At 46.1% G+C, this 11,607-nt stretch overlaps 1 protein-coding gene and 1 non-coding gene across 2 annotated transcripts; one reads left to right on the top strand and one right to left on the bottom strand.

Annotated features, from left to right (window-relative positions):
* Window positions 1-677: 677 nt before the first annotated feature.
* Window positions 678-11,176, bottom strand: TBPL2 (TATA box binding protein like 2). Its single transcript, XM_010151564.1, has 7 exons — window positions 11,126-11,176; window positions 7,124-7,530; window positions 6,019-6,106; window positions 5,240-5,331; window positions 4,185-4,364; window positions 2,527-2,621; window positions 678-757 (listed from the first exon to the last, which is right to left on the bottom strand). The coding sequence occupies exons 1-7, from the start codon at window positions 11,174-11,176 to the stop codon at window positions 678-680; spliced, it is 993 nt and encodes a 330-aa protein (XP_010149866.1).
* Window positions 11,019-11,090, top strand: TRNAG-UCC. Its single transcript has one exon. It is a non-coding gene; the product is annotated as a tRNA-Gly (tRNA).
* Window positions 11,177-11,607: the final 431 nt, after the last annotated feature.

The following is an 11,607-nucleotide window of genomic DNA, read 5'->3' as shown; positions in this document are numbered from 1 at the left end:
GAGAGAACTTCAGTAATACATTTTGTTAACTAATTTTCTTAGTTACCCCTCCACACACAGACTTTCTGGGCACGTTCCAGCACTGTCAGGAACCTGGAGTATCTTCTCTGTAAAGGGACTACCAACACCATCACACACAGGAGCTTATCCAACCCATAGGATCCAAGGGATTTGGTCTAGGTCCTCTGCAATCGCTGTCTTCAAAACACTGAAATCGAGACACGCTGGATTTTTTTCTGCCATACTGTAGACAAAAATATATTTTGAGTTTCAACATGAAAATACAACGTTGCAGGAGCTGGGTTTAAGTACACTTAAAGCTGAGGATTTTGATAATGAGAGTTTGAAGTGCAGCGTTGCTTCACCTGTCCAACAGATGAAGAGACACATGGTTTCCTATTACAAAATACTTTTAAGTGCCACCTTAATAGACATTCTATTAAAAGTACATCCATTCGGCAGATTTTTCAGCTGGACAGAGGTTGTCAGAACTCAAGTGGATCACAGAAAGGAAAAACATTCCACAAACTATAAAAAGGCATCAGCATTTACAGCATTCAGAAGAGCATCGTTTGCTTCATAACCCACAACTGTCCAATACCCAGGAACACACTTACTTCTGTTCCAGCCTGGTAATACAAACCCATGTATTATTCTTAGTTGCTTCATGGGCCGTGTTATGATGCTTTCTTGAAGCCTCTTAGAATGGGGTAGATGTTCTCAAATGCCTCATAGATTTCAGAACGCTCTTTTGCTCCTAAGATGAGATTTAGGGAGAAAAAAAAAAACCCCACCCCAAAAAAACAGGTTAAGAATTTAACAGTGTTGAGAATAACTGAATGCAACTCAAACCTAATGATGAGATTACAAACTATGAAGAAATAGGAGTTTCAAAGCAACTTAACTATTAGTTTAAAGCAGAATTTCCATCATGCTTCTGCCACCTCAAACAACAATTTCTAGCTTGCTTTAAGAGTGACTAAATTTTGCTTAATCTGTGGAACAGCAGCAGCAGTTTGGTGCTCTTGACAGGTGAAAACATTAGCTCTGGAAAAAAAAAATAGCCACTGAGAAGAACCATGGTGTTATCTGCTTAACAGCAACAGCTCTGCCTGTTGATAAAGTGGAAAGATAGAAATAAGAAATGAAGGGCATTTATTTCAGCCCTGGAAGTTGATCCACACTTGGAGAATTCCCCTCCTCCAGTTGAGAAACTTCATTTTTAATATTTGTTAAAGCACCTGTGATTTAAAAGCCAGCCTTTTCCATCTTACTGCATGAAAATCTTTAATAAGATGTCTTGCACACTAACTACTGCAGTAGGCAGGAACATTCCTCAACAGTGACACTACCATGCTGGTGCAGCAAACATCAGCTACACCCCCTCATGTTTAAACAGACTAGCAGTTGGATTAAGCGGCACTCCGGATGAAGGTGTAAACCTTCCCCTTGGAACACACTTGGGCATGACTAATTCATCTGCATTACTGCAACTTTTACTTTCAAAAGTAAAGTTACTTTCTTGATCAGGGGGGAAAAAAAAAACCCCAACCCTTAACAGCTCAGCAAATCCTTTTTTTTTTTCCTCCAGTCCAGTTGGACCCAGTGTTTGCAGGCAAGGACTTCCCCTTAGTGCTTCTGGGCCTGCTGCACATGTGAGGGTGTTGCAATTAGCATACCCAAAAAATGCAATTATCAGTGGAATGGAACTGGTTAGTATGATTGTACTGGATCTCAGAGGGTGGTGGAGGGGACATTGGAAGGGGAAGTATTTAAGCTTTGCACTGAGTGCCCCATTCTTCAGTTTGCTGAGCTCATTCTTGATTTATGATCGTGAGAATCTCTGGCTGAGGCAGGCGCTTCTGTCTTTCACATCCCTCAAAGCAGAGCTGTGAATACACAGACAGCAGCTGAGTCCTCTGGGAACAAACCATTCACCTTTCAGTACATCAGAATTAAAGTATTCTCATGATCTTTACCAAGGAAGATGTTAAAAACACACATGCAGGGGTTCAACTTGGACATAGGATCTGAAGTACAGATATCTGCTGAGCCTGGCTTTTGCCTCACGTGTGTTTTGCCAAGCAGTCTGGAACAAGTTCTTAGATATCCACCCTTTCCTCTAATAATCCCTACTAAATGTGGTCAGTGAAGTGTTTTAAGATGTTTGCTTCCTGTCCAAGCAATTTTGAATACAAGTATCACAGTAAGCAATTTAAGTGACAGAGTCGTTACTCGCATGTCAGCATCCTGTTGGGATTCTGTGCATTGACACGTGGCATTATGCTCCAAATAAAGATATTCAGGTTCAGTGACATGCAAACTGAGACACCGTAGGAAGCAATATGAGATTTTAGGGCAACAATACTATTGTTATCTGCAGAAAACTGATAAGCAGCAGTAGACATTAAAAAGATTACTGAGGGGGTTTACTGTGACAAGATATTAGCTTAATGTTCAATTTAAGTGCTTTCTTGGAAAGTGTGGTAGCACTTGATCACAGATATACAGAGGGAGACCACTTACCAGTCAGTACAACTTTTCCCGACACAAAGATAAGCAACACTATCCTTGGTTTGACCATCCTATAAATAAGGCCAGGAAATAGCTCAGGTTCATAGCTGTTTCAAAGCAAGCAGGTAGAATTAGTAAGATGCAAAAACTGTTTCAGCGCTGCAGGCATAAAGCACTCTAATTACAGTAACAATACAGTAATTAAACCCACAGATTTCAGGTAGCTACCCAGAGGAAGGCAGCTCAGGTTTGAGACATCCTCAAGAGAAACCCGGTAATCCCAGCTGGAGCTGTTCGAAGTACTTCATGCTTACATTTAAAGACTTCCGAATGTGATTTTTCCATAGCATTGAAATCATTATCGTAATCTTCAAACAGTACCCAAATCCTCCTCAGTATGCAAAGAGCCCTTACCAGGAGGCATCATGTGCAACTAAAACAAGATGACCGTCAAGGAAGTCTAATATACTTAACCCCCAAAGTAAATGCAAAGATAAAGAGAGTGCTAAAAAGACAACTGAATTTTGAATTTGTCAGGGCTGAAACCTTCATCCTTTCCTCAGTAATGGCAATAACTAGTTCTGAACAAGGCCATCTTGAAGGCACAGCACACCCACCGCTCAGCTGCAGCTTTACTCTAAACTGATGGCTAATAGACATCCAGGCAGAAAGAAATAAAGTGATACCCCACAAACACGCTGTGTTTTCTGTTCTGTATTTTGCTGCTGCAATCTGGCTTCATGCCTCAAGGTTAGACACCTTATCCTTGCAGATAGGCATCTGCTTTGACAGGAGTTAAGAGGCCTGCTAAGTATTACAGGTTCACAATGGAGCCAGGGCATAGACCAGGTTCAAGTAGCTTAAGAGATGCTCCAATTAAACCTGAAGTGTTTAATCAAGACGGGTTATTTTCCTATTGACATCTGCAGTAAAGAAAAACGCCCACTAAGATCTGATATTTTACTTGACAGTAACAGGAAACTAGTAAAATTGTGATCACCAATGCTGCTCAGATTAATGAAAATCTCTGGTGCAGGGTGCTGATGTGCAGCTACGTTGAAGATGGTGTCAACAATATTCATGGTCAACAGAAGCTTTTACAGAGGAGAAAATCTTGGATGCCCCATCCCTGGAAGTGTTCAAGGCCAGGCTGGATGAGGCTTGGAGCAACCTGGTCTAGTGGAAGGTGTCCCTGCCCATGGCAGGGGGTGGGGCTGGGTGGCCTTTAAGGTCCCTTCCCACCCAAACCAGTCTGATCTTCATTAAGTAAGCAAAGGACCCAGGAGCTTCTTGCAGTTCTTCAGCCCCTCAACCAGAGGTAACATGCATCTGATTTACCCCAGAAGAGACTGGGCACACGTGTAGCATGCTCTCAGTTGTAAGGGTTCTAAAGCTGGTGTTTATGGTGTCCCTGCGAGGAGAAAGCAGGGAACAGCACAGGAGGGCAATTTGAAGAGCCCTTCTTCACCACCAAGGCGTGTCAGTCATGGTTTCAGGCACTATCTTTATTGTAAGACATTGCATCTCGTGAACACCCTGAACCAGTGAACATGTCTTTTCATGAGCAGACACACATGCAGTACCCAGCTAATTATTACTCTTGCCAGGCTTGCACAGCTTCAGAATACAAGTCTGTTTGCAGCTTACCAAGACACTGCTCCAAGTTGCACGGGGTTGTAACGCTGCTGAACTGCTGGTGAGTGAGAACCAAGCCTTCCAACCGGATGGGGAACCTCACATCACAGCTCCCAACCATATTCTGTATCTTGAAGTCCAGGAACTTGGCAGGGAACCCAAGCTTCTGCACCACACGTGCGTACTTCCTGGCTGCGAGCCGTGATTGCTCTTCACTGAGGGAAGAACAGAAGGGGAAAAGCAGCTTCAATCAGTGCTTTCTTCTGCTCCCAGGATGGAAGTCAGTTTAGAGATACCACTGTGCTCATCTGTACTCCAGAAAGAGATGCTGCTGCTCAAAATAGCAAGCCTCTATCCCCAGAACCACTTCAGTGAGCTAAAATAAAGCACTTTGTCATTCACTTCCCTGTGGGCTATTTGAACGCGCTGGAGCATGTTACATCACCCAGGAGTTCCCCCTCTTCAGAGGTTTCTCGGTTCCTTACAACAGCTTCTTAGAGCTGATCCAAGGGGTAGACTGCAGACACCGGTACAATCATCTAGCTAGTTGGGGTTGGTGGTGAGGGTTGGAAATGATGTCTCATAAGCTGTAAGTTAACGTGTTATCTCACTGATGGTTTTGGGACATAAAAACCAAGACAGCTGCTAAACTTGAGGAAAAGCGCTTCAGAATGCAGAACTAAGCTTCACTTTTCTCCAATTTCCATTTTCTCTAGAGGCAGATGTGTTGACTAGCGAACAGAGATACTGAAGAGAGACTTGACAGACACGGGTTATGTCCTAACATGCTTCAGAAATCAGTGAGAAATGCAAATAACCCCTTAACAATTCCTGGGCATTTTAGCAGCTTTTCTGCTACTGTCTGCTCAGCTCAATCTATAATCAGGAACAGAAGCACACAGTTCAGTAATTAAACTGCCGTGAAGAAAGCTAGACACTTTCCAATACCAGTGCTTCTTTTTGTGCTTACAATTATGACAGCCCTTTGCTAGATAATTTAAACAAGATTTTCTAACATTTCCCATCAGAACATACGCATAGCTGCAAGACCTAGACCTTCCGAAGGAAGGAAAAAACCCCCCCAAAATACCTTTTTGCTCCTGTGCAGACCATTTTTCCAGAACTGAAGATAAGGGCTGTTGTTCGTGGTTCCCTGATTCTCATGATCACAGCAGCAAACCTCTAAAAATTCAAAGGAAGATGTCACAGTCCAGCAGAGGGATTTAGCTGGTATTATATTTCTGTCCAATCTTTTAAAAATTGTCACTTTTAAAGCTCAACACAGCATGCATTTGCTTTGTAAAAGTGTTTATTTACCACCCCAAAGTGATTTTCCACACCCCTAGAAGCAGGGTGCTTAAGACTCCCATCACAGGATTGTTGCTTTGTCCCTTACATTTTGTTGAGCAGTCTGGAGTCACTTACAGGAAGCCCATTATCCCCAGCAAGATTCTACAGTCTACACCACTATCTACAAGTGTCACGTAATACCAGTTAGACACCACTAATTCTCTTTCCTTCAGCCAAGAGTTTCAGGGCAGATCTTTCCTCCGCCCACCCAGGGAAAGCTGCTTGAGCCATTTCAGCTGGAAGTAGCTGGCCACAGGTGGGAGAGTTCATCTCCTTTCATAAATAGCTTAGGAACATCTCACTGCTAGGACTTTACTCAAACAGGAAAAACAAAAGTCTCCTTGCAGTCCCCCTTGTATTTCGTTTAAATTACCAGTTGCAGAATTTTTATGACTTTCCCCTCTGGGTCCAGACAGTGCTATTAGAAAAAGCGCAAAGCTCATGATGAATTTGTATATTGGAATCCATCAGCACTGAGAAAGGGGAGTACAGGTAAAGCTTTGAGTCCTTAAGATTTACCTTCGGGTTATACTCCGCATTTCTGGCATGCAGAGCTATGTTCTTCAGATCTAGTTTACAAGCCAAGTTTACAGTCGACACTATATTCCTGAGGAACGAGAGAGGAATTTTCTTATTGCAAAAGCAAGCCACTGCAGCACAAACCCCAACTTTATTAGCTTAATAAGTCACACTCCAGTTAATAACTGCCATCAACTAATTTCCTGTCTACCTTTCTTTCCATTCTAGCATTAAGCTACTTTTGGCAAGACTCAAGTAATTCAATACCAAAATTACAGTTTGGGATATAACAAGGTGCAAAATTATTAGTCCCCGAATGCTAAGTTAGTGTGTCTTCCAGTAACTACATCAGTGAAGTTTATTACAGCTTTGAACTGAACCATTACTCATATTTACAGAGTTACTACAGCAAGGGTGTGTTATTCTCTATGGGTATAAAGTACTCCTTCGTTGCTCCAGCCTGCACAGGGCAGGATCTTTCATCAAGGGCAGAATTTCTCACACTTCTTTTCATGCCCTTTTCACTTGCTCACATCAGAGCAAGTGAAAAATCTTCTCTTTCTGAGAGCTGCTGCTCTCGGAAAAGCAGACTGAGATCTTTAAACCTGCCACATCAGTCACCCTTAACATTCTCCTTGATGGAAGAAATTCTCCTTTTCAAGTACTATTTACCTTTTCCTCATGCAGACTGAAGTAACCAGCAGTACATACCGGAGTAATTTCTACCCAACACTTCTCCCATGGAGAGACTTCATCTCCTGTCCCCCAGAAGAGACTTTTCCCCCTTAACAAGCCACAGGCATTTCAGATACTGACTCACCCAGCATGTTTATCAGGTCCGCTCTCCCCCGTTTTGCTAAGCTGGGTATTGTTCTGTGTCACTTCCATTCTGTACTGCACCGATCAGCACAGTACCCAGTTGCCTTCCAGTATTGTCCTTCACTTGCTCCACCTCTCCTCAAAGAGGAATAGCTGCCTCTCTGTTTTTGGGGTGGGCTTATTTAAGACCAAACCACGCTCGCTACATTCTCTGATGAGTCAGAGCAGTACCTTGCAGTTCAAGCAAAACTATTATATATGCTACATACACAATACATAAACTTACTGTAACTGAGGAACTATGCCAGATCTTTCTGACGCAGGTGTCACCGGGGTCATCGGAGTCATTGGTGTCAGAGGAGGACACGCACCAGATTTTTCAGGAGATGGTTGAGCTCCACCTGGATTTGACGAACCGCTTTCATCCATGAAGATACCACCATCACCATTTCTTGATACTGACCCATCGAGTGCTTTTTGCATTTCACAGCCATCTTCAGATAGGTTTTGTTCTTTGTTATCTTGGGTAACATCTGGAAGAAAGCTGAGATCCACAGCGGAGAAGTCCGTAGGAAGCTCTTTGGGCTGATTAAATTGAGAACTGAACAACACATCTTCAGTTGTTTGAAGGGGAAGGTCTACATCGTAAGGGCTCATGGGAGCAAACAGCTGAGGGCTAGTCGAGAGGTCATCCTTGAATAAAGAAGAATTGTCATTAAGGGTCTTCTATTGAAACATTTACTTTAACTGGGAGGACTAAAGATTAATTTTCTGTACAATGTGGAAGTTACAATCATTTTTCCCCATATTTTAAAATTTAAGACTATTATTTATTATAAAGTATCCTCTGCTTGTCTATCAGCATAGAAAAATCCAGGTAACTCTGTAGATCTGCATTTCCCCACCACCCTTCAAATTCAGTCTAGAACACTCCTGTAATCCCACAAACTGAATTCCACATGCCTTCAGCAGTGGCTGGAGGTAGGTACAACGTTGGCACGTTGCCCTTCCCCAGTTACACTCATCACCAACATAGTTCCTCACGACTTTTTCCAAGGAACACAGCTGGCAATAACTCCCATTCAGTATATTGCTTTCCCTGCTACCAGGGGACAGTGTCGTGTTGGATTTGTGCAACAGAGGGCAGCAGCTCACAGGATCACAAACGGTTTATTTCTTTCTGCTTCTGGGGGTCACCAGGCTAATTTAAGTGAGAGACAGGCAGCATCCTTTCCTGGATCTAGCATGCAACGTATCTGCAAGCAAGCTCTTGCATACTATTGCCCTTCTTTATCAGCTATTTATTAAAGACTATTTAAAAGGCATCATAATATTGAGGCAGCAAGTGTTCAGGGAAGGATTTATTCCCTTCTCCATTAGGGCATAAGCCTCTCGTTAGGGGGAAACTTCTTCCAAGAAGGTGGGTTTTGCCAATACCCACAGCAGGTGACACCTTGGACTAGATCATCCCTACAATAGGTTTTGTGTTCATTTATGCATTTTTGGGCTCAAGAGCCAAAAGGACAAGTCCAAACAGAAATCAGAACAGGGAACAGTGCCCATGTCCGGGGCCCTCGGGTCGGCAGCAAGTGCCCGAGCTCCAGGGTTTCCAGATCAATGCTTTTCAGCCCTGAGCTAGCGCTGCTCTGCGTTCTGTGCTCATCAGCTCGCTTAGCAATGCGACCACGCGCACGGGGAGATCTCCGCTCCTGCTCCGCAGTGTATTTGCCTGTAGACTCTTGGGAAACTCTCACTGAGAAATCCTCCCAGACAACCCTTACTAGTTTGAACACAGATGGAATTGAGTCTAGCTCTGAAAGCATCGTGAACACCTCTGTTCAACACTGTTTCTAAAACTCAGTTCTAGATGCAGAGCCCCATACGAGATTCAGCTGCGGCAGAGTCCTTCTGAATATGACAAGTTACACCTTCACCCTTATACCCTTTGGAAAACAGGATCCAAGAGCACTGAGAACTAAGAGGTCAGATACAAATGTATTAAGTTACAAAGAGCAATCATAGAATCATAGAATGGTTAGGGTTGGAAGGGACCTTAAAGATCATCTAGTTCCAACCCCCCTGCCATGGGCAGGGACACCTTCCACTAGACCAGGTTGCTCAAAGCCACGTCCAGCCTGGCCTTGAAGACATCCAGGGATGGGGCATCCACAGCTTCTCTGGGCAAGCTGTTCCAGTGCCTCCCCACCCTCTCTGTGAAGAATTTCTTCCTGACATCTAATCTTAACCTCCCTGATTTCAATTGATACCCATTACCCCTTGTCCTATCACTACAGGCTCTTGTAAAACGTCCTCTCCCAGCACCCTTGTAGCCCCCTTCAGCTACTGGAAAGCTGCAATGAGGTCTCCTCGGCGCCTCCTCTTCTCCAGGCTGAACAAGCCCAGTTCTCGCAGCCTTTCATCATAGCAGAGGGGCTCCAGCCCCCTGATCATCTTCGTGGCCTCCCCTGGACTCGCTCCAAGGGGTCAATATCCTTCTGATGTTGAGGGCTCCACAGCTGGACGCAGCACTCCAGGAGGGGTCTCACCAGAGCAGAGTACAGGGGCACAATCCCCTCCCTCACCCTGCTGGCCACACTTCTCTGGATCCAGCCCAGGATACGGTTGGCTTTCTGGGCTGCCAGCGCACACGGCCGGCTCATGTTCAGTTTTTCATCCCCCAGTACCCCCAAGTCCTTCAATGTACTATGAATAACTAAAATGCATGCTTTTCAATAGATATTTTTCAAGTTAGCAACAGGGGAAGGGAGGCAGAGTCTCTGCAAGACCTCCAGTAGACTAAGGTTTAGCTGTACAGGAGCTAATTAGGAAAGCTTGGTATGGACCGTGATGCTGAGGAGATGGTACAAGAAAAGCCTCGTCACTGCAAGCGTGTAGGACTACTCGCACGTCATATTAAAGGGCATCAGAGAATGTCATCAATATAAACGTCAACCCACCCTCCCCGTTTGTGGCATGGCTTAAAGAGAGAAGCTGATGGAGACACAAGTGGTATTTGAGGCTGGAAATATTAAACAGCTGTAAGACAAGTTTAAAGGGAGTAACAAAAGGTAAACTGCATAGAGTAGGTAGAAACAGAAGGCAAATCTTCCTTTCTCATTAGGTTTCCACAGAACCGGGCTGGGCAAAAGCCCTTACAGGGTTAAGTGCTGGGAAAGATCACCTTGTGCTGGGCAGATGCTCAGAGGCTGAGAAAGGGGGCACAAGGCCACAGGGTTACTGCTATAGACTCCAGGTGAATGAACTTCACCGATGGCCCCATCACCTGGGCAGCTCTGGACATCTCCCAGCAGCTCCCAGAAAGAGATTTCACACATAGACGCTGTCTGAGATCACAGAGTTTGGGACAGCTTGAGGGGAAACAGCCAGTTTGCCCTTCCCTGCAGGAACGTCTGCAACCCAGGGACACATAAATCAAATCCAGCTGCTTTAAGCAACAGACACGGATTTTTTTTCTTTCTGCAGTGATATTTCACACATCTGCTATTATCAGGTATCCCAGCAAGCCCAAAATACAAAAAGCTCAGCAACATTTGTAAAACCCCGGTAATACTTCGCCATGATACATGCTTCATAGGCCGGTATTCAGAGAGCATTACTGACTGCCACTGGGAGGTCTCTGGGTTTAAACAGCCTGTGCTAAACCCATTTTCTGAGCTGAAAAGTGGTTTCCGACAGGACACACGTGAAGTTGTGCTCTCTGGGTGAAGATGATGCTCAGCGGTGGAGCCCAGCTCTCTCTGGTCCCTCACCCTGTTGTTTCTGCAACCACCACGGCTATTCCAAATACCCCAAAACCCAGCTTTTGGCAGACGTTCTCCAAGCATCACGAAGAGACTGGAGCCACCTACCCCCAAAGTGCCAGCACACCCCAGTGCAGAGACTGGTCCTCACACACCGCGCTCCACAGCGAGAGCTGCACGGCAGCAGCGTTCCTCCTGCAACGGGTGAGTGCGACCTCCCACAGCACACAGTCCCTCCGGGGCTCGCCCTATGCTCCCAGCAGCTCTGGGGACCCCGCTACTCCGCTGCTCGAGGGCCGGGGATAGCAGACAGCTCGGCCCGGAACAGAGAGAGCCCAGCCCAGGCAGCTCAGCAGAGCTCGACCCGGATCGCGGCGGACGCGTCCCTTGGGCTGCGGGCGGATAAGTTGGTTCAATAAGGCGTTGGTGGTATAGTGGTGAGCATAGCTGCCTTCCAAGCAGTTGACCCGGGTTCGATTCCCGGCCAACGCACCTTTCCTTTTCTTTCTTTTTTATTTCTCCCTTACCTGCCCATCGCAGCGCTCCAGGTACTGCTCCAGCGGCGAGGCGCCGTCCATGGGCGCAACCGCCCGCCCGACCCCCAGCCCGGCTTTACTTCCGAGGGGCGGCCCCGGGGGCAGGTGGGGCGGAACCCGGCGCAGCTGGTTGGAAACAGACGAGCTGAGATCCCTCCCGGCTGGGATTTTTACCCCCAGCAAACAGCCTTTGGGCCTCTCGCCTGCTCTGGGCAGGGCTCCCCGCAGGGGTTTGCTCCCTCCTGGGAGGAAATACGCCCGACCCCCAGCCCGGCTTTACTTCCGAGGGGCGGCCCCGGGGGCAGGTGGGGCGGAACCCGGCGCAGCTGGTTGGAAACAGACGAGCTGAGATCCCTCCCGGCTGGGATTTTTACCCCCAGCAAACAGCCTTTGGGCCTCTCGCCTGCTCTGGGCAGGGCTCCCCGCAGGGGTTTGCTCCCTCCTGGGAGGAAATAGAGAAATGGATGGCCCCA

This window comes from Eurypyga helias, unplaced genomic scaffold (assembly GCF_000690775.1).
Source record: "Eurypyga helias isolate BGI_N326 unplaced genomic scaffold, ASM69077v1 scaffold20535, whole genome shotgun sequence".
Lineage (NCBI taxonomy): Eukaryota > Metazoa > Chordata > Aves > Eurypygiformes > Eurypygidae > Eurypyga > Eurypyga helias.
Note: the sequence above shows the minus strand (reverse complement) of the source record. Positions and strands in the feature narration are given on the sequence as shown.

Bases quoted from the DNA above. Each gene is read 5' to 3' on its own strand.
- TBPL2 (XM_010151564.1), bottom strand. From the start codon at position 11,176: ATGGACGGCGCCTCGCCGCTGGAGCAGTACCTGGAGCGCTGCGATGGG. The intron at 7,531-11,125 runs GTAAGGGAGAAA...TCTTTATTCAAG, and splicing joins TGGAGCGCTGCGATGGGCAG to GATGACCTCTCGACTAGCCC. The intron at 5,332-6,018 runs GTAAATCTTAAG...TTGAATTTTTAG, and splicing joins ATGCGGAGTATAACCCGAAG to AGGTTTGCTGCTGTGATCAT.